The sequence below is a fragment of the Schistocerca nitens genome, chromosome 4, assembly GCF_023898315.1.
Source record: "Schistocerca nitens isolate TAMUIC-IGC-003100 chromosome 4, iqSchNite1.1, whole genome shotgun sequence".
NCBI lineage: Eukaryota > Metazoa > Arthropoda > Insecta > Orthoptera > Acrididae > Schistocerca > Schistocerca nitens.
In genome coordinates, this window is record NC_064617.1 from 319,928,528 (window position 1) to 319,952,342 (window position 23,815).

A 23,815-nucleotide genomic window follows, 5' to 3' on the forward strand; every position below is an offset into this window, starting at 1 on the left:
CAACAGAAGAGTTCAAATGAGGCCGGTCATGGCGTCTCAGGACAGATACAAATTCAACATTGGTGTGTCTTGATGCCGACGCAATCTTTACCAGGTCACACTCTATACTGTACCCAGGATCTCTGTCGATGCTGTTCCCTGGCCCTCCCACAATAACCACGGTGTCTTCCCTGGTAAATCCTTTACAGAGTGAACCTAAATCCTCTGTCACCTGATCCAGACTAGCACTTGGTTTGAAAAAATTTGTGACCTGGTATTCTGGTCCTAATTCCTCCTGCAGAAGTTGGCCTACACCTCTGGCATGAGAACTGCCTAACAACAAAACTTTCTTCCTTTTCGATGACTTTCCTAGATTCTTTTTCAATTTCCTATTGAAAGTTTGTTGTGTCCTGTCTACACCTACCTCTGCTTGAGGCTCATCAGTTTCTAACTGAAGCAACAGGTCAAACTTATTTTTGACATTCACCACAAAACTGTCAGACTTAGTTCTAGGCCTGTTCCTTCTGCTACCTGTTGCCACTTCCCACCTCTCTTTGCCCTTCTCCCTCCTTAACCTGTCCAGATCTTCCCTAGCCTGATCTAGCTCAGCCTGAAGGGCAGCAATTTTCCCCTCCTGTTCCACTATCTTCCTATCTCTGCTGCAAATCCTACATAACCACTGATGAGCCTGGTCCACTTTCCCAACACCCACGCCACTGCAATCCCCCCAGTGAAAAAAACTACTACATCCATCACACCAAACCCCGGAACTAACAATTCTACGGCAAGTCAGGCACTTCTCACTCATGGCAAAAATAATACTTTAGCTAGAATAAATCAATTAAATTACCGAAAATCAAAAAAGACGTTACAAGAATTAAGCCTATTCACAAATGTATATAAGCAAGTTTCTGATTTAAAATTCCGCTGTTTTTCTGAGATCTGTATTAAAACAATGAAGGTATACGCTATTTATTATATATTTCACTCGATTGAATGAAAAAAGGACAATTAAACGAGGTACTTTAACTTTGATTCTCCAAAAACGTTACGAGAATTAGGCCTACAAACAAATGTATATAGGCAAGTTTCTGATATAACGTTACGCTGTTTTTCTGAAATCTGTATTAAAACAATGAAGTTACACGCTATTTACGGTAGTTTACTTATTTGTTACCGAGAAACTAGTTAAATTACCGTGAAACAATAAACAAACACGTTTACAAAATTTAAGCCTAAGCGCGACTTCGCGAAGTTACGATCTTTTCGTGTTTTCTGAAAAAATACGCAAAGAAAAGTCAAACCTTTAATGGCAAGACTAAACGAGACACTAATGCACGTATTTAATTTGTTGTCGACGTTAAACTAAATTATATTCCTGTCTAAATCACTTAACTTTCTGGAAATGGTTTCTGGCGTCACTTACTCGGCGGCCATCTGCAGAAGTCATTGTAAGTGTTGATCACAGTGAAATTTTAAGAGCCCACACTCAACCGTCAAGAAAATAACTCTAAGTGTTGGATCTATCAACCCACAAAATCTTTTAAGTTCATAAAATCTTGCGACTAAATCGCCGGCCAGACCAGAGTAGATGCTGCGTTTTCAACTGCGTCCGATCGACTACGTGTGAGAAAAATGAATATATAATTATATGCACGCTTCAAACCCTGATTAATGAGACATATTACACCTAGTAACATAATGAAGTAGACATATGAATGGCACATCTGTCTTATAGGGAATGACCTGCTCTTTCCACTGTGCAATCCAAATTCATGTATCTTTAACGACATTTAAATTACGGGTGAAACTACGAAACATTCTGAATAGTAACTGATAACTAATTCTACAATCTAAATGTTTTATATGAAGCATGTTTACTTTCATCAAGACATACTGCCATGCTATCGTGTATCTGTCTTGGTTCATTAATTAAAATAATTTTTCTTAAACACTTGATTCAATTGGCTCTCTCTGGACAAATAAGAATGTAAGCAAACAGGTAGGTAAGTCACTCGATGCGTTTCGATGAGTGCTTTAATCTCAAGTTAAAGTATTTCCAATATTGACAAATATTTAGCTAAAAGAACGTTGCAGATGTCTTCTCTGCATTGTGGCTAATTACGCATATCATTCACATAGCCTGTATAAGTATCACCTGAATCGTCTTGCTATGCTCTCGAAATTGCTGTATCCCATTCCATGGTTTAATCACCACATGCTCAAAAATGTACAAAGTGTCGCGATTGTAATGCAGGATATGTTGGACAAACAGGCAGACCCTTCCAAATTAGATTGCAAGAACATCTTCTTAATAGATGGGTACAAGTAAAACAGAACTCTGCCTTTGCCCAAAACCTTAAAGCCAGTGGCCATAGTCCTTCGCAAGTACAAAGTCTTAAGATTTTGCATTTTGCGCAAAAGGGTAAGAAGTTAAACATTTTGGAAGAAATTTAAATATTTAGGCATATGGAAGACAAAGATTTGTCTCTCCTTAACGGCCAAATATTTGGCGCCAATCAGGCCTTTAGAGAAGTTATGAAATCGGTGTTATTAATATAATCCTGGAGCTCTCGTAATTCTACCTAAATATGAGCCCTGTTCCTCTCTGGTCTTATGTCGTCTTCTTAACCAAGCCATTAGGGTTTTTTTGACTCAAATAGGATACTTGCGAGTTTGTCGCTTTAAATGATGACGCATTTTACACATTTCAATGTAGCTATATAAAAAAGGGGAAGGGGGGGGGGGGGAAGTTTACCTGCATAACGTCTGTCTTCCACGTTGGTGTGTATTGTTTAAGCCTAATAATTTCATTTGTATTTTATTGAAAAAAATTTTCTTGCTAGAAGTTCTAGCTCCGAATGACGCACTATTGAGTGTTATATGGGCGGCCTCTTTATCTGAAGTTGCAGTCCTGTGTTTTCAATGTTCTTGTTCTAGTGGTATATGACACGAAAAATCTGTTTATTACAATGAAATGAACACCCTTAACTGCTTACAGGCGTTGACATACGTCAACAGGGACAGATGAAAATGTGTGCCCTGACCGGGACTCGAACCCGTGGTCTCTTGCTTACATGGCAGACGCTCTATCCATCTGAGCCACCGAGGACACAGAGGCTATTGCAGATATTTATCCCTGGCAGAACAGATACCATATTAGTGTATAAATCTGTTTATCTACTGCATCTGTGTGTTGTATTATACATCTTGTTTTCTCATTTTAAATTTACCGCCTTCATTTATATTTTACTTCGTCAAAATTTAAGGATAAGCTATGCACAGATGTTGCTCCTAGTAATTCCATCTAATCAATGTTTTATGTGCATTACATTTATAAAGTTTTAGTGGGTATGTATATCCAGTTTATGATCTCTCATTTTTATCACTGCTGCGTCGCAGCGCCGCCTCTTGAGGTGATTTTGTATTAGGCTTCAGTACTGGCACACGACGCTGTGGCGCATTATGCTTTCTACCTGAGCCCCCATCTTACTCTGTTACTCGCTCCTGTGAACGGGAAAGCGTTATGCTGATCTTGGTGCCTCTCGTCCATCTAGAAAAGGTAATGATTTTACTATTTTATATTTCTAGTTTGTACTGAGTTGACGAAGGCGATGTTGGCCTGATATATTTGACGATGCCCTTTGGCTACACTGACTAAAGGATTTTTCTAAGAAATACCAAATTAAGGTATTTGCTCTTTCAATAGGTGATCTGTTTATACATGCTTACAAGTTATCCAAGTCTGCACAACGCGATTGCGATTCTTAAATAGATGTATTTGTTCTCCGTTTTCTATGTAGATAACCTGAAGATGCCTAAATAAGGCGAAACGCGTCGTTGAAAATTAAAAGAACTAAAATTGCAACCAAGACTGTTTTTAACCAATACTGTTAAGCACTGGTTTGCTGTATGCCACATATGAATTGGAAGAATTTCTACAAAGTTATCTAGCCTTTGTGTGAGATTTATCTGTGCGTGTGACGTTGGTTGTTTTGGGGAAGGAGACCAGACAGCGAGGTCATCGGTCTCATCGGATTAGGGAAGGACGGGGGAGGAAGTCGGCCGTGCCCTTTGAAAGGAACCATCCCGGCATTTGCCTGGAGCGATTTAGGGAAACCACGGAAAACCTAAATCAGGATGGCCGGACGCGGGATTGAACCGTCGTCCTTCCGAATGCGAGTCCAGTGTCTAACCACTGCGCCATCTCGCTCGGTACGTACGTGTGACGTCACGTCTGGACCACGTGAACTGAGCGACCGCTTCCGGCCCAGCCATCACGTCAACTTGGCATTCCGTCAAACGGCATCGTCAAACCATCTCTGATCTCGTTCCTGGTCGTGGTGTTAGAAACTCAATACTTAAGGAATGCGCCTCGAGAACACTGGAGGTTGACTCGTCTACCTGAGACATTATCCACCTCTGTATTACACAGGGCAATCTCATGGGTGAGCATTAGAGATGGGGGATCCGCTCTTGAACTAATTCATAGAGTTGAATCTTTCAAATGAGTGAACAATCAGTGATTCAGAAAAAAAGAACGGTAGCTCCAAACGTTTCCCACGGCAGAGAGAGAGAGAGAGAGAGAGAGAGAGAGAGATGGAGCATATCAGCAGCGCCTCTGCTGGTCAGAGCACAGTGCACGCCACACAACACAGCCAGCGCCGGCCTCTGCCCTGCTTCTACCTTGGCTGCCTGCATTGTGCAGTGCCCCATTGGATTTTGTGTTTCACATATGCCGTGCCGTCTCTGTGCGTCGTCTGCCGTGTGCAGTGTCTGGCGCAGCTTAACTTCGCATCGCACTCTGTCGGCGATCGTTTCAGTCGCACGTCCTGCCCTCTGGGCAGTTGATGCAAGCAACAGGACAGAGAGCCACCTAGCGGATAACATAGGAAGTACTTGCAAAAACCTGCTCGCAAGGGAACGGACGATTTGTCTCGGAGCGGGTGAGTTCACCACTCCCCCCACCCTCGGAACTCGCCCGCTCAATGCTCACCCCACCGTCTCGATTCTAGCCAGAGCGTTGAGCAAAGCGACTCAGGTGTCACTCTGGTCTCTGCGGTCTTAGCTCATGCAGTAATACAGCTCGCGGCTCGACCTGCTCGACTCAGCGCCTCTGCATCGGAGTTCGTCCCCACTGGATATTGTTCTTCGTAGTAATACCGCTATGTATATTACATTATTATGTTATGTATACATCAATCGTTTTTATTTTATTTTTATTTGTTTAGACTGATTAGATTAGGTTCCTGATGACTCCTCTTACCATAGGATTTTTATTATGGACACTCGAATTTACGCTTTAATTACGAGCGAACCGATAAACGTATCGCAAAATGTGATACACCAATATTTTCCTTGTTTTATTCTGCGTAAGGCTATATGCAGCACTTTCGTTTTACAGTCAAATTTATATATTTTTTTCTTATTCTGGTACGGATTTTGCGATTTTAGGCGTCTTCAGAAGGAAACGTTCACTTTAAAAATATATGGCTTGGGATGTATTTGTATGAGGTTAATGAAATTTTAATACATTATAGCCAAATATATTGTTAATGTAAATCTCAAGTTACAACATTTTCCGATCACCCAAAAAACCACGATAGTGCAAAATAAATCAATAATCAAAAACTTTGTCATATCGTGGAAATTTCAATAAACAATACAAAATTCTTACTCATTATCTGTGTTACTTCAAAATAGGATCAAATAAGATCAAAATACAGGTATAGTACTGGAATAAACCAAGTTTAAAGGGCAATGTGCCTTCCATTTATTTTCTATTGTAAATGAGTGGTGAGTCATGAAAAAGAGCTAATTCATTTCAGGGAGTGAACAGTTCTGATCCAATCTCTGAAAAGAACAGTTTTGCCCATCTCTAGTGAGCATCGATGATGTGTTGACTTTGTGACTCTACATTTCTGGGTGGCTGGACATTGTTTACATGGAGAGCGAAGGCCGGTTGAGACTGGGCCATACTTCTACCTGGAGTGATTGGCGTTACTCACTCTTAAAATCACAGCCTTGAGTGGCCTTCCAGCAGTAGATACAGTGTTCCAAATAACGCATGCAGTAAAGTGATCCACAGTGCGAGAATCATCAAAGGGCCTCCACCACTCTGCGTTCTGAGGATTTGCCTTGGTTGTCTTCTTATGTTCGACATCTCATACTAGAACTGGATTATTTATCAATCACTGCAGTTACACTTACTTCACGCCATCTGTTCCCACGCCAAATCAGAAGGTCACTTTGCTTTAAATGCTGGAGAATGATACTTATTTCGGTGACATCCCTCTCAGAAACTGCAAACCCCATGTCATGTTGAGCTGTGAGTCTTTTCAAATGCTTTAGATTGGCTCCTCCAGTGTGCATCATCGTCCTGGTCTACAGGTGAGACCAGCAGAAGTTTGTTCCGCACACTCAACTGGTGCGGAAGACTCAGCCACAACGTCTTCGTCTGGCGAGACGCTTCTCCTGTCCGGCGACGTTAATATAAACAACAAATTTACGATACTCACGAGATTTTCTACCTTTTACTTCCACTCATTCTCACATGCGAGGAAATTTTTTACTCTAAGAAGATTTTGAATCTGTTAGAATCGCATTTGTGGACTGCATCTGTTCACTGAAGTATCTTTGAACATTGTATTTTGATTTACAAGTCAATGGACATCAAACTAGAGATTCTAATTTCATTACTGATGAGAGAAAAGAAACGTAATGTCGTCAATAGCAATAGAATCTTCACGAAATAGAACCAGTCAGCAACATAAGTAATTGGACCAGCGAGGCTGTATATGTTATTGAGGAAGTGTACCCTACGGTAAAAATGGTAGAAGTTTTCTGTACTTACACTTTCAACGTCAAAGTGCAAGATGTCGGCGATGTACAGGGGCAGCGAAGAGAGTAGCAGATAGAAAGTAACGTCCAGAGTCACGAGGAAGACGACTAGGGCCCAGATAGCTGGCGTCGACAGCAACCTTTTCCAGGGCACAGGCAGTTTTTGCTGCAACATCAGAAACGTATCTTCAAAGGTTACACCTGCTGATTGCACTATTTTGTTCGAGAACTAATGCACAGATATCTTGCTTAAACAGGCAATTAGTGAAAGGACAATCAAGAAAGATATTATGGTCCTTTCTCCTGGCCTTACCCTTCAACTGGTGGGGGGATGTGAAATTAATCACTGGTAATCACCTGATGTTCACTGTGATGATGCAGTTCAAACCTAAACTGCAACATGAAAGCAACGATACTCTCTCATTGCTACACAGGCAACAAGCAAGACTGTATACTTACCACTAAAAGGAAGAGTGCTTTTTGGGTTGACAGCCGAAAATTCCAAAGTAAGACACTAACGAGAATATTATGGAAAGGATAGATTGCTACTCATATATAGCGGAGATGTTGAGTCGCTAACAGGCACAACAAGAAGACTACTAAACACGTAAGCTTTCAGCCAGAAGGCCCACTTCTGAAATAGACATCATCCACGGAAAAGCAGCTCACACACTAATGGCCACTGTCTCTGGCTGCCGAGTCCACACAAGAACTGCATATGATGAGAGAAGCAGGGGGTAAGGGTAAGAAGGAGGCTGAGTTTTGGAGGGGGAGGGAGAGCGGGATACGGGGTAGGCACAGCAAAGTGCTCTTTGTGGAGGCATACAGGGACGAGATGGAGAGAGGGTAGGGCAGCTAGGTGTGGTGTGGTCGGGAAATAAGATGAAGAGTGGGGGAGAGGGAGGCAGAAAAGAAGAGAGGTAAAATGACAGTGGGTGTGCTTGGGGAATAGAAGGCTGTGTAATGTTGGAGTGGGAACAGGAAAGGGGATAGGTAGGTGAAGAACAATGGCAAAAGGAGGTTGAGGCCAGGAGGTTTATGGGAATGTAGGATATATGGCAGGGAGATTTCCCACACGTACAAGTAAAAAAAGCTATTGTTGGTAGGAAGGGTTCATATGGTACAGGCTGTGAAACTGTCATTATCAAAGTCCGTTACGTTGGCCATTGTGCCCAGCAACTTGATGGTCCAGCTGCTTCTTGGTCACAATTTGTCAGTGGCCATTCACATGGACAAACAGCATGTTGGTTGTCATGCACACGTAGAATGAAGCACAGTGGTTGCAGCTTAACTTGTAGTCCACATGTCTGGTTTCATAGGTACCCAAGCATTTGAAGGGCTTGGCGATGCTTGCCACTTGACTAAAGTAGGTAGCTGTGGAAGAATGTATGAGACAGATCTTGCATCCAGATGTGATACAGGTGTATGAGCCGTGAGACAAGGAGTTTGGAACAGGGGATGTGTAGGGATATAGGTTCAGAGGGTGGCGAAATCCATGTGGCAGGGGTGGGAAGAATAGTGAGTAGGACATACCTCATTTCAGGGGACGACAAGAGGTAATCGAGAGCCTGGAACAGAATGTCATTCAGTTGCTCCTGTCCTGGGTGGTACTGAGTCACAAGGGGAGAAGGGGAGTGCTCCTCCGTGGCCAGACAATGGGAATTTGAGAGGTGCTGGGTGGCTGGAGAGATAAAGCACACAACATCAGCTTCTGTACAAGGTTCGGAGGATAATTACGGTCTGTGAAGGCCTCAGTGAGATCCTTAGTATATTTCAGGAGGGTCTGCTCATTAATACAGATGTGAAGGCCATGGGTGGCTAGGCTGTAGGCAAAGCACTTCGTGGCATGGAATGAGAGGGAGCTGTCGACATGGAGGTCTTGATGGTGGTTGTAGGTTTGATAAGGATGGAGGTACTGGTGTGTTCATCTTTTAGGTGGGGTCGAGGAGCTGGCTTGCTGGGCTGAGGAGGACCAGGTGAAGTGAATGAGGGAGAAGTTGTTGAGGTTCTGGAGAAACATGGATAGGATGTCTTCATCCTGAGTCCAGATCACGTAGATGTCATCAGTGAATCTGAATCAGGTGAGGGGTTTGGGATTTTGTGTTGTTAGAAGGGATTCCCTTAGAAGTCTCATGAATAGCTTGACATAGGACAATGCCCACTACTGTAACCTGAATAAACAAAGTTCCAAATCAACTCCAGCCGCAGAAAGGTAAAATTGAATTCGAGAATCGGCGTTACGAGGGTTTCGATGATGATACATGCACTGCCAATGCTCCTGACAGAGAGGGAATTCATTGCTTGTCACCATTCTCTAGGGAGAGATTCTTCAATTAGCAATCGAAACGACCTGGATCCTGGAGTTGACCCCAGTCATGAGTGAATTTCTGAATAAAACTCTTCAGCAGAATCGATCGAACACTTCAGATATAAGAAGTAGCCTCGTTTTGCTAGAGACACTATCAAAGAGAGCAAGGTGCGAACAGATATTCAGAGTACCCTCTTGATCTGCGGGTGGGGAACTGTCCTAAAAGGCCAAAGAATTACCAATGACCAACGGCATGAGAATGCAGAAGGCGCAGAAATCTCTGCATTAAAGATGCATAATGTGTAATAACTGCACTTGCGTCCTGAAACAGATAAGTTGTCATAATGCTCCCTCTTTTAGCAAACGATTCCAGATTAATCTTCCATCCGAATTTCCTGCAAAAGGCGATGTTACCACCATAAAAAGTTTCAATAACGAACGAAAGGGAAGCATTCCGCGAACCACAGGGGGAAATGTCAGCAGTTTGAATGTAGTAAAGATGCACCTGTAGTCTAAGGGTAACGTCTTTGACCAGCAATCAAAACGTCCTCGGGCCCGGGGTCGAACCCCGCCACCGCTTAAACTCTGAATAAAAATCATCAGCAATGGCAGCCGAAGACTTCCGGCATTAAAAAACACCCTCATTCTGCCAACAGCCTTTTCAAAGAGGGCGGTGGAGCGTATAGAGGTTCAGAGCACTCTCGTATCCTTGGGATGGAAACTGCCCCTACAGGCGGAAGATCAGATATGATCAGAGGTATGAGGATGCAAAAGGGAATGGAAATCAATGCATTAAAGACGCATAATGTGTATCCACAGGACTTGTAACCTCTGATTGTGTCATGATGATCTCTCCACTGGCAAAAGATTCCCGAGTAGTCACCCATTAGGATCTCCAGGAAAGCATTGCCGAGACGGTGGTGACCGTGATAACGAATCGGGGCATGGAATGTCAGAATTTTGAACGTGGTAGGGTAGCTAGAAAATCTGAAAAGGAAAATGCTAAGGTTTACTCTAGATATATTTGGGGTCAGTGAAGTGAACTGGCGAAAAGACAATTATTTTTGATCTCATGAGCATCTGGTAATATCAACAGCAGCAGAAAATGGTATAAAGGGAGTAGGATTCGTTATCAATAAGAATGTACGGCAGAGAGTGATTACTGTGAACAGTACAGTGATAAGTTTATCATCAGAATCGTCAGCAAGACAACATCGAAAACGATATATCAGGTATACATGCTTATGTCGCAAGCCGAAGATGAAGAGATAGAAAAAGTATATGAGGATATTGAACATGTAATTCAGTACGTATAGGAAGATGATAATCTAATAGTCACGGGGGATTAGAATGCGTTTCTAGGGGAAGGAGCAGAAGGAAGGGTTACGGGAGAACGTGGGTTTGGTACTGGGAATGAGAGAGGAGAAAGAATAGTCGGTTTCTGCAATAAAGTTCAGCTAGTACCAGCAAATACTCTGTTCAAGAATCACAAGAGGAGGAGGTATACACGGAAAGATTTCAGTTAGATTACGAGGGCAGTTCAATAAGTAATGCAACACATTTTTTTTCTCGGCCAATTTTGGTTGAAAAAACCGGAAATTTCTTGTGGAATATTTTTAAACATTCCTGCTTCGTCTCGTTTAGTTTCATTGACTTCCGACAGGTGGCAGCCCTGTACGGAGCTGTTAAAATGGCGTCTGTAACGGATGTGTGTTGCAAACAACGGGCAGTGATCGAGTTTCTTTTGGCGGAAAACCAGGGCATCTCAGATATTCATAGGCGCTTGCAGAATGTCTACGGTGATCTGGCAGTGGACAAAAGCACGGTGAGTCGTTGGGCAAAGCGTGTGTCATCATCGCCGCAAGGTCAAGCAAGACTGTCTGATCTCCCGCGTGCGGGCCGGCCGTGCACAGCTGTGACTCCTGCAATGGCGGAGCGTGCGAACACACTCGTTCGAGATGATCGACGGATCACCATCAAACAACTCAGTGCTCAACTTGACATCTCTGTTGGTAGTGCTGTCACAATTGTTCACCAGTTGGGATATTCAAAGGTTTGTTCCCGCTGGGTCCCTCGTTGTCTAACCGAACACCATAAAGAGCAAAGGAGTACCATCTGTGCGGAATTGCTTGCTCGTCATGTGGCTGAGGGTGACAATTTCTTGTCAAAGATTGTTACAGGCGATGAAACATGGGTTCATCACTTCGAACCTGAAACAAAACGGCAATCAATGGAGTGGCGCCACACCCACTCCCCTACCAAGAAAAAGTTTAAAGCCATACCCTCAGCTGGTAAAGTCATGGTTACAGTCTTCTGGGGCGCTGAAGGGGTTATTCTGTTCGATGTCCTTCCCCATGGTCAAACGATCAACTCTGAAGTGTATTGTGCTACTCTTCAGAAATTGAAGAAACAACTTCAGCGTGTTCGTAGGCACAAAAATCAGAAGGAACTTCTCCTTCTTCATGACAACGCAAGACCTCACACAAGTCTTCGCACTCGAGAGGAGCTCACAAAACTTCAGTGGACTGTTCTTCCTCATGCACCCTACAGCCCCGATCTCGCACCGTCGGATTTCCATATGTTTGGCCCAATGAAGGACGCAATCCGTGGGACGCACTACGCGGATGATGAAGTAGTTATTGATGCAGTACGACGTTGGCTCCGACATCGACCAGTGGAATGGTACCGTGCAGGCATACAGGCCCTCATTTCAAGGTGGCGTAAGGCCGTAGCATTGAATGGAGATTACGTTGAAAAATAGTGTTGTGTAGCTAAAAGATTGGGGAATAACCTGGTGTATTTCAATGCTGAATAAAACAAACCCTGTTTCAGAAAAAAAAATGTGTTGCATTACTTATTGAACTGCCCTCGTACATCAAGGTCAGGCAGAGGTTGCGAAATCACATACTGGGTTGTAAGGCGTAACCATAATCAGATTTAGACTAAGATCACAATTTAACAGTGATGAAGATTAGGCTGAAGTTTAAGAGGCAAGTCAGGAGGAATCATAACCGAAGAAGCAGTTCAGTTGAAGAGAAACGGACATCTCTGAAAAGGGCAATCACAGAAGTTAGAAAGAAAAACATAGATACAAAGAAGGTAACTGCGAAGAAACTATGAGTAACGGAAGAAATACTTCAGTTGATGGAGGAAAGAAGTAAATACAAAAATGTTCAACGAAATGCAGGAGTACTTCTCTACAAGTCACTTGGGAATGAAATAAACAGGAATTTAATGGAAACCAAGGCGAAATGGCTGCATGAAAAATTTGAAGGCATCGACAAAGAAATGATTGTCGGAAAGATTGACTCAGCGTATAGAAAATAAAAGCAAGGATGGTAATATTAAGAGTGCAGTGGGAATTCCACTGTTAAATATGGAGGAGAGAGCGGGTAGATGAAAAGAGTACATTGTAGACCTCTATGAGGGGAAGACTTATGTAATGTGATAGAAGAAGGAACAGGACTCGAAAGAGGAGATAGGGGATCCAGTATTGGAATCAGAATTTAAAAGAGCTTTGGAAGATTTAACCTCAAATAAGGCAGAAGGAATAGACAACATTTCATCAGAATTTCTAAAATCATTGGGGGAAGCTACCACAAAATTACTATTCACATTGGAGTGCAGAATGTATGAGTCTGGCGACACACCACCTGACTTTTAGAAAAATATCATCCACACAGCTACGAAGACCGCAAGAGCTGACAAGTGCGAGAAGTATCGCACAATCAGCTTAACAGCTCATGCATTCAAGTTGTTGACAAGAACAATATACAGAAGAAGGGAAAATAAAATTGAGGATGTGTTAGAGGACGATCAGTTTGTCTTCAGAGAAGGCAAAGGAGCCAGAGAAGCAGTTGTGACGTCGCAGTAATAGGAGTAAGACTAGAGAAAAATCAAGATACTTTCATGGGATTTATCGATCTGTAGAAAACGTTCGACAATGACAAATGGTGCAGGATGTTCGAAATTCTGAGGAAAATAGGGGTAAGCTATAGGGAGAGACGGTAATATACAATATGTACAAGAGCCAAGAGATAATAATAAGAGTGAGCACCAAGAACGAAGTGCTCAGTTAAAAAGGGTTTAAGACAGGTATGTAGTTTTCGCGTCTATTGTTCAATCTGTGTATAGAAGAAACAATGATCGAAATAAACGAAAGGTTCAAGAGTGGAATTAAAATTCAAGGTGATAGGATGTCAATAATAAGATTCGCTGATGACGTTGCTGTTTCAGAGAAAGTGAAGAAGAATTACAGAATCTGCTGAACGGAAAGAAGAGTTTAATGAGCACAGAATATGAATTGAGAGTAAATCGTAGAAAGAGGAAAGTAATGAGAAGTATCAGAAATGAGAACAGCGAGATTGGCGCTCACGAATTAGATGAAAAGAAATTCTGCTACCTAGACAGCACAATAACCCATGACGGAGAAAGCAAGCAGAACATCAAAAGTAGATTAACATTGGAAAAAAAAGGGATTCCTGGCCAAGAGAAGTCTACTATTATCAAACATAGGCCACAATTTGAGGAAGAAATTTCTGAGATGTATGCTTGGAGCACAATGTTGTATGGTAGTGAAACACGGAGTGTGGGAATACCGGAACGAAAGAGAATCGAAGCATTTGAGATTTTGTGCTAATGACTAATGTCGAAAATTAGATGGAATAATAAGATAAGGAATGAGGAGGTTCTGCGCAGAACCAGAGAGGAAAGAAATATACGAAAAACTCTGGAAAGAAGAAGGAAAAAAATTGGAGGGAAGCTAGGAAATCTGAAAATGTAAATGCAAGGTCTCAACCTAGATATAATGGGGTCAGAGAACTGAAATGGGCAACAATTTGTGGACAGAAGAATATAGGGTACTATCAACAGCAGCAGAAAGTGGTGTCATGGGAGTAGGATTCGTTATGAATAGGAAGGTAGGGCACGGAATGGGGTAGTGTGGACAGTTCACTCATTGAATTGCTCCCATCAGAATAGTCAGAAAAGCAACAGCCATACCAATAGTTGAAATGTACATGTCGTCGTCACAGACAGAAAATGAAGAGCTGGAAAAAATATATGGGAGCATTTGACGGCTGATTCAGGATTGAAAAGATATAAAAATCTAATAAACTTGGGCATTTGGCAAGTTCTTGTAAGAGAAAGAAATCCGATATAAAATGGGATCGTAGCAAGAATGAGAGAGAATAAAGATTAATTGAATTCTACAATAAATGTGGGCTAGTAATAGCGAATACAACTATTGGAAGACCACAAGAGTAGAAAGTATTGTAAAAGGCATGGGTACACGAGAAGATCAAGGTGAATTACACAGTACCCAGACAGGTATTCTGAAATCATATACTGTACTGTAAGGTGTATCCAGGATCAGACTAAGACATGTATCACAATTTAATAATGACGAAGAGTGGACTGACGTTTGAGGGAATCGACCTGAAGAATCAGCGCGAAAAGAGAGGGGGTACTGAAGTACTGAGGAGGATGATTTACATTTGAAGTTCTTTTAGGCGGTAGATATTACCATAATGAAATCGCCAGTACGCAGTTCAGGTGAAGGGGAATGGACATTTCTGAAAAGGGTAAGCAGAGAAGTTGTACAGACAAATATGGGTATAAGGAAGGTAACTGCTAAGAAACCTTGGATAAGGATAGAAATACTTCAAATGATCAACGAAAGAAGGAAGTACAAAACTGTTCAGGAATGGTCAAAAATGCAGTAACGTAAGTCACTTCGAAATTAAATAAATAGCAAGTACAAATTACTTTCGGTTTGCGGTTTGTCGAGGGCTGTTCTATTATCTCAGACTTACCAGTTTCGAATAGTGTCGCCCATCTTCGGATAATTCTCGTAGTTACAGAGTAACCTGTCTTAACGGAAACACTATTAGTTTTACTGTCACAGGGATATGAATATATGACAGTGAACTAGTAGCGTTTTCGTTGAGACTGATTACTCTGTAACTGCGAGAATGATGTGAATATGTTCTAAATTCTCAGGAAAATGGATGTAAGCTATAGGGAGACAACAGCTACAAGAACGAACAGACAAAAATAAGGAGAACAAGAACGAAATGAACGGATTAAGAAGGGTATATGACAAGTTTATGTTCTTTCACTCCTACTGTTCAATTTACACACCGCCAAAGGAATAACGGAAATAAAGAAAATGTCGTGCGGTGGGATGAAAATTCCGGGTGAAATCACTGATAAGATTCTCTTGTGACCTTACTTCCCACATTGAAAGTGAGGAAAAATTGTAGGTTCTTTTGAATGCTTCGAAGCGTCTAATGAGCAGAGAGTATTGAAAGGAAACCAAAGAAAACGAAAGTAATAAGGACTGACAGAAATGAAATTTGCGACAAACTTGCATGGAAACTGGGAGCCACACATTAGAGGAAGTTAAGTAGTTCTACTACCTTGTTAATAAAACAATGCATGACGGACAAAGCAAGGAGGATGTAAGAAGTAGATTACTTTGCCAAAGGAGGAACTCCTCACAAGAAGAAGTGTACTGTTATCAATCGTTGGCCTTAATTAGAGGAAGAAATTTCTGAGAATGGAGTCTGTAATGGAATATGTACAGTGGGAAACCGAAAAGTAATAGAAAACTTGAAGTTATAATGACAGATGATGCTGAAAAGTAGGTGGACTGATAGGAAATGAAGATGTTCTCGGCAGCGCCAGCGAGGATATGAACATGAGGCAACAATGAGAAGAAGAAGGGTGAAGATAACTGGACATACGTTAAGACATCTTGCGATAGTTTTCACACTGCTAGAGGGAGTCGTACAGGACAAAACTTGTAGGGGACGACAGAGACTGGAACATATCCAATAAATACCTTGGCACTCGAATGTATAGTGGCCTCGATGTATCGACGTTCTGCTGGATCGATGTTCTTGTGTTGCGCCGGCGAGTCGGCAACCAGCAGCCACCATGGCACACACCATAGCAGTCCGATGCCGCCAAACACATAGAAAGTTAACGGCCAACCTACCGACGTCGCGCATAGAGAGCCCGTTGCCGCCATCGATACCACCATACCACCGTACAGCCCTGCAGGAAAAACAAATAAACCTAGTACACTTCTAAACAACAGAAAAATTCAAGCATACATGTCATTAATATTTCTAAGAGGGTGTACATTTGGAGACCTAGTTACCACTTCTTTCGTTTGGACTCCAATGTCTGAGGGTATTCTAAATATTTTCTTTCCGTCGCTTATACTGTGAAGCGCTTCTAGTACGATTATTTTTACAGAAAGAGATATTTCGTGGAACATAAGCTAGTGAGGAACTCTCTATTCTCAGTAGTATCTGAAGGTATTGTTCTTAAATTACATCATGATCTTATACGTTTAATGAAGCATTTGAGTAACTCTTCACTTAAAACTTCCGGGCTGATAGGCCGTGGTCGAAGTATAAAACTGTCTCCTAACGTTTCGTCTCCGACTGCGGGAGACATCTTCGGAGGTAAAGCGGCGCTTTACCTCCGAAGATGTCTCCCGCAGTCGGAGACGAAACGTTAGGAGACAGTTTTATACTTCGACCACGGCCTATCAGCCCGGAAGTTTTAAGTGAAGACAATACCGGCCGTGAAAGTTTACATTGTATGATCATTTGAGTAACTATTCTTTCGCGTCTGTACTCAGAAATAACAGATACGAGGAAAAAAGATCTCACTGCAGTGCTTTTGGCTGAAACACAAAATATGAGCTAAATCATAAACCACAAATATGGGCTGTCATCTTAGACCCAAATTCGCTTTAATATGTGAGTGTTGTGTGAATGTACAGACCTCAGAGGAATTTAAAAAAGTGTTTGGCACAACCACAGCCTTCTGAGCGTAAACGTTCATTTTCACAAAGATGTTATTTTCAAATAGTACTTCTTTAAGCACTAATAGCTAGTTTCGAGCGTTCGTCGTTCAATGCTGATAAACCATGCTAGAATGGCGTAACAAGCAGAAATCACATGCCATGCAGAGTTAGGCATAGCATGGTCGTCACTGTATGTGCACGACCTTGGGATATGTGTCCATTAATCGTACTCATACGCATCTATTTGCAGTTCCGCTACATGTCTACAATCGAATACAATTATTGTAATCTATGTTCATGTTTATTTTGTTGCTTAGAAGTTCTTCTTACAATATCTGGATGGCTTGTGAATTAAAAGACCAACGACTAAATACAAAGAAAACTGAAAATTTGGTACTGTTTGTCTAACAGCTGTGAGTACGATATACATAAAAGAAATACTAAGAAAATCTGAGTTATTCAGTGAAAGTTATTCCCCCACTGAAAAGCAAAAACACACCCTTTGAAGATGGACATCGTAAGTACATAAACATAATGCCGGTCCGTGTTACTTCAAAGTTCAATTATAGCTCCGGTATGTGTACATGTTGACTGCACAGCTGTAGCTACTACACATAAAGGTTGTTTATAAAATAATGACTGGCAGAAAATCTGAGCAAAATAACAGCGTAGTGTTGAGGTTTTTAGACAATATCGAGAAATGGCAACGGGACAACGAGCTCGGCGTTATTATCGATTTTATCGAGAAGGAGACCGAGCGAGGTGGCGCAGTGGTTAGCACACTGGACTCGCATTCGGGAGGACGACGGTTCAATCCCGTCTCCGGCCATCCTGATTTAGGTTTTCCGTGATTTCCCTAAATCGTTTCAGGCAAATGCCGGGATGGTTCCTTTGAAAGGGCACGGCCGACTTCCTTCCCAATCCTTCCATAACCCGAGCTTGCGCTCCGTCTCTAATGACCTCGTTGTCGACGGGACGTTAAACACTAACCACCACCACCACCACCATCGAGAAGGAGTGTCTTCTACACGGAACAGAGGAATTTATACCATCTAGGTGAGCTACAATACAGCATCTACAAATTTCGAAACTTACCTAGAAAAATTATAGAGAATTTGCTTCTTTCGTGGTCTGGCGACCACCTGCAGATAAGAGTTTGTATGGTGGGTACAATTCCGCCCTGGAACAAAGAGAAAATGATATCCAAATGCAAGTGGACTATATATTGCTGGACGTAAGGTTGTTTCTGAACACCACTCATGAAAGTTATGACACTGTGCAGCGTGAAATTCAAATTCCAGTTTCGAGAAACAAATTGAAGCTTATAGAATTAACTAAAATATTATTGACAAAAAAAAATACTGCGCAACCTCCCTCATCAATTTTAGTGCAGCTGCCCCCTGACACTTCGTCGTCTATATATTCTTCGTCCTCTTTTACATCCCAAGAGGCATTTATTTCATTTATGTGCATTATAGGCATTCATATTTAACGAAATTTAATGCAGCACCATAGTACTGCAAATGCCGTTGATGTACATTGATCAGCCCGGAACATTATGACCAGCTACCTACTACCCTTTCAGGTGGTAGCAGCGTCACCTGGCGAGGATTGACTGCTATTCAGACACATGCACTGTGCATGTGATATCAATGAGAGTATTGTCGTTTGTAGAATGGGGGACGCGCGTGATGTATCTGAGTTTGACCGAGGGCAGATTGTGACATCCCAGCGGCTCGACACGAGCATTTCGACTTGCCGGGTGTTCGATGAGTGCTGTGGTGAGTGTCTTCAACAAGTGACGAAAACAAGGTGAAACCACCTTGCCACCTGCCACCTCTCATTACAGATGTCGGACGTTGTAGGTTGGGCAGACTGGAAAACAGGACGGGCTACCAACTGTGGCGGAAATGACAACAGACTTTAATTCTGGGCAGAGAACACGTGTGACTGAACACACAGTGTACCTAACACGCTTAACGATGGACCTCAGAAGCCGACGACCCATGAGTGTGCCGATGATAGCATCACGCCATCGGCAACTACTGTACGACTGAAACGGACGCTTGATCATCGGCACTGGACGTTGCCGCAGTGGCAGATCGTTGCATGGTCTGATGAACCCCGATACCTTCTTCATCATGTCGATCGGAGAGCGCGAATCTATGGTCTTCCAGGGCAACAGCTCCTTACCACCTGTACTACGGTACGACGGCCAAGTAGTTTCGTACATTGAATGCAAACCATGTACACCTTTCATGACGATCACGTTTCCCGTGCCATTTTTCAACAAGATAATGCTCCATGTCATAGGGCCAGGAGCGTGATGGAATGGTTCGAGGAACACAGTGGCTAGTTCCAATTGACGTGCAGGTCCCCCATCTCGCCAGACCTGCATCCGTTCGAACGCATTTGGGATGAAATTGAACGTAGCGTCATAGCTCATCGCTCCCCTACCCGGAATTTACGGGAATCAGGTGACTTGTGCGTGCAGATGTGGCGCCAACTCACTCTAGCGACCTACCAGGGCGTCACTGCGTCCATACCGCGATGCCCCGCCGTTGTTATCTGTGCCAAAGGTGGACGTACCGGCTATTAGGTAGCTGGTCACAATGTTATGGCTGATCAGTGTACATGACTAATTTATGTTGAATGGCAGTGATTGCAATAAATTCCTTGCCTTTTCTAGGGGAGAGAAGGTGAGGAAGTTCTTTAGTGCATGATAATGCCTGTTGCTGCTCGTTTCAAAATCAGTGCCCTAGAGCACTTCCATTAGCACTTCAATTCGTAAATTCGCAGAGAGGAAGAAAATAGAAAAAATACCTGCACCGTTCCCTGGATCAGCCTGTTGGCAAACAGGACGTAGTCACCAGCCCACGCTGAAGCTGGAGTTAGAATAGAGAGCACAGACGAAACAAAGATGCCGACTGCGAATACGATCTTCCCTCCGAAGTGATCTGCCAGCATGCCACCAGGGAAGTGTCCGATTACGTAGCCGTAGTAATAGGCGGCCAGGATCTCACCCTGCTTCTGCTTGTCCCACGCGAAGTCGCCGTCCTGCAAAAAAACAGACAGTTGAAATAACTAAGTTTGCAGCACCAACCTCTTCTTTCATTTAGCTGTACATGCTGACATGAAAAGCATATGATGAATAGGTACATTATGAGAGGGCATCGAACGGGTAACTCCTTGGGTAAAGGGACAGGAAAATACAGTAACTAGGGTGGATGAAGAAATACAAAACAAAGTTAGGGGGAAAAAGACTTTGTAGTTGGAGTGAGGCAGCAGAAAGACTCTTCGAGTTCTGCAATAAACTTCAGCTAGTAATTGCGAATACACTGTTCAAGACTCAAAAGAGGAGGAGACGTGCTTGGAAAAGGCCTGTGGTTTCGGGAAAACTCCTCTGGTTCATGTGGTGACGAGACACAGATTCCAAAACGAGGTGCGGGATTGTAAGGCGTACCTAAAACAGATATACACCGTGAAAAAAAATCAGAGACCTATTTTAATCCTGCCGTATAAGCGGCGTAAGCGCAATAACTATGCTGGCATCTTGAACAAACAGCTGTTAACACCTCATGCGCTTTAGACCAGTCACTTGTGAGCAGGCAGTGCTAAAAAGGTTATCGCGCCTATCCGTCGATTTCGTTCAGAATGGGAGCGCCAGATGGTCATGAGTTTAGAAAAAACTACCATTTTTAGCGCTGGTCGGGCGTGGCATGAACCTTTTATGTTAAGGTAGTTTCCAGGCAGCGGAAGGCACAGTGAAAACAATTCAGAATCCAACGGACGTGGAGTCAAGTCCCTACGCGGAAACTCTTTTTAATTTCAATTTTTGCTTTACTTACACTAAATATAAATTGAAATAATGGTCAGTATACTGTATTTCTAAATATTTTCATAAAAGGACGAAAAGGAAATGCAAAATATAATTTCGGATGCAAATAAATTTCCAGGATGGAACTGCAGAACATACACGAGAACTTCATATATAAAATAAGGTAGTCCTGTTATTTTACAGTTGATGACACACATATGCTGCGGTGATATTCATCGTAAAAACTGGGAAACACTAATTTTCTCGGCATCTTGCAAACATTATAAACGCCGAATTTTAACACTTACACTGTTATTTTAGAATTTCTATAGAAAAACAACCTCGGTTTATAATGACAAAAAAATCTCTCTAATCGCATAGTTTGGTAGCTAATCACGTGTGATGTACACTCTTCTTGTGATGTTATTTCTTTTACTCTCTCTACGTGATAAGTGCAGTTTTGTAGATTTTTGATCAAGTCCGTTACCTCACATGTCAACAGTCTTGTCGTAGTGTTAGTACCAATTCCCGTCAGATCACCGAAGTTAATCGCTGTCGGGTTTGGCTAGCACTTATACGGATGACCGTTCATGTCTGCCGAGCACTGTTGGCAAGCGCGTTGCACTCAGACCATTTGAGGCGAACAGAGGAGAAGCATCGGCTCCAGTCACGAAAGCTGACAACGACCGGGAGAGTGGTGTGTTGACCACATGCCCTCCATATCCGCATCCGAGTGACGCTATTGGATGAGGATGACACTGTGGTCGGTCGGCACCGTTGGACCTTCATAGAGGTCCGCTCGGACGGAGTTCTTACCTCACGATAAAAATAGACGTCACAGCTTTGCACTAGCGGAATGAATTTCGGTGGAATCACTCTAAAATTGCACGGTGGCAATCCTTCGTCACCTCGAGAAATCTCGTCGTATAATCGTGGATTTGTTTGCCCTCTCCACGCTTCAAATGATAGAAGAAATTTGTTTTCTTGCTATTATGGCTTCATAATATCAGCCAAAAAGGTTTTGTGTAAAACTGTTGTAAATTGCCTAGACTTTCATGAAGTAATGACGAGATTCATATATTTTGCTACGAACTCATCCACTCTTTTTCGTATTCTTAGTCCAAATGTGCCACTACTCTCTTGCAGCCATAAATAGACTGTTGACAATAATTTTCCAGAAAGAGTTATAGCATACTGCAGTGTATATGAGTGAGTTGCTCTATTCATATCCCATCGTTTCATAAGAACTGCTTTCGCCCCTCGCTTGTCCAGGTACGAGTTATAACAATTGATACTGACACTCTGGAAACAGAACATACGAGAGTAAATGATGGATTTTGCGTGACGTTAAAGAAAGTATTTTAGTCGAAAGTCGATGAATGAGAATTTCCGACGTACGTGTTTGATCGGACAGTTTAATTGCAAACCTTGTTGCCGGTTTAAGTACATTCCTATCTTGGAAATTGCCAGCTCGGTTAGCCGAGGGGTCTAACGCACGACTTTACGGAGCGGGAAAGAGCGCCTGGTCCCCGACACGAATCCGCCCGGCGGACATCTGTTGAGGTCCGGTGAGCTGGCCAGTCTGTGGATGGTTTTTAGGCGGTTTTCCATCTGCCTAGGCGAATGCGGGCTGTTTCCCCTTTTTCCACCTCAGCTACACTATGGCGGCGATTGCTGCGCAAACAAGTTCTCCACGTACGCATACACCACCATTACTCTACCACGCAAACATAGGGGTTACACTCGTCTGGTGTGAGACGTTCCCTGGGGGTCCACCGGGGGCCGAACCGCACAATAACCCTGGGTTCGGTGTGGGGCGGCGGAGGGGTGAAGCCGACTGCGGTAGTTGTCGTGGGGTTGTGGACCACTGCGGCTGCGGCGGGGACGGAGCCTCTCCGTCGTTTCTACGTCCCCGATTAACATACAACATACAACCTTGGAAATTTATTTATAATGTCAAATTTTCCTTTGCCTTTCCTTTCCAATCCTTTTATGAAAATATTGGCTGCCTCTGAGCACTATGGCACTTAACATCTGAAGTCATCAGTCCCCTAGAACTTAGAGCTACTTAAACATAACTAACCTAAGGACATCACACACATCCATGCCCGAGGCAGGATTCGAACCTGCGACCGAAGCGGTCTCGCGGCTCCAGACTGAAGCGTCTGTGAAAATATTAATAAATACGATATACTGAGCGTTATTTCGGTTCATTTGCAGTATAAGTAACGTCAAAACTGAAAATCAAAAGAAGTAAAAATGTTTTAGAATAGGGACGCGATCCCACGCCCCTCGGGTTACCTATCTGTTCGCTTCCCGCTGGGCTAACCCCTCACTGGCAACCACTGTAACATAAATGGTTGACGCCTAGCCCGACCAGCGCTAAAATACTATTTCTTTTTTTCCAAAGTATTGGCTGTCTGGAGCTCCATATGCATGTTCAGAGGCATCGCACGCAGCACAGTTCATCGCCGTCGTCCCCCACCCCACCCTAGAGCACACTAGGGATAGCTGTTACCACTGCAATAACAACCCATTTTCCCCGTTTATTAATCCTTTTATTTTCCTGTCGTAAACTAAGACATCCAACAAAGGTTGAAAAGAATGTCATAAATGTGGTCGAAATCGGTGATAACGAGTAGGAGCGGTCTCCTTGTAAGTAGTGGCCGTCGTGCTGTAGTGTTTCACGTTTGCTGTGTTAGAAATCGCAGCGGAAACATATATTTAAATCAAGGGTTCAAGATATTCTCTATGACGTTTTGAAGAAGAAAAACGTGTGTGCAAACAAAGCCAAGGTGCTGCAGTCATGGACTGTGCGGCTGGTCCCGGCGGAGGTTCGAGTCCTTCCTGGGGCATGGGGCATAATTTATGGGGCATAATTTAGATTAAGTAGTGTGTAAGCTTAGGGACTGGTGACCTTAGCAGTTAAGTCCCATAAGATTTCACACACATTTTTTGAACAAACAAAGGCCTCCGGCGACTTGACTGAAGTGCAGAATGTGGACTTTTTTCTGAAAAAATCATCACTGGTGGCGAGACTTCGTGCTGT

At 42.9% G+C, this 23,815-nt stretch overlaps 1 protein-coding gene across 1 annotated transcript in view; it reads right to left on the bottom strand.

The window, feature by feature from the left end:
• LOC126252749 (sialin-like) overlaps window positions 1-23,815 on the bottom strand; it is a 101,064-nt gene that overhangs the window by 61,757 nt on the left and 15,492 nt on the right. Inside the window, exons 3-6 of the mRNA XM_049953655.1 lie at window positions 19,773-20,006; window positions 18,045-18,129; window positions 15,972-16,186; window positions 6,833-6,985 (exon numbers count right to left, since the gene is read on the bottom strand). Of these exons, the coding sequence (XP_049809612.1) occupies window positions 6,833-6,985; window positions 15,972-16,186; window positions 18,045-18,129; window positions 19,773-20,006 (687 nt within the window). The remainder of the gene's footprint in view (window positions 1-6,832; window positions 6,986-15,971; window positions 16,187-18,044; window positions 18,130-19,772; window positions 20,007-23,815) is intronic.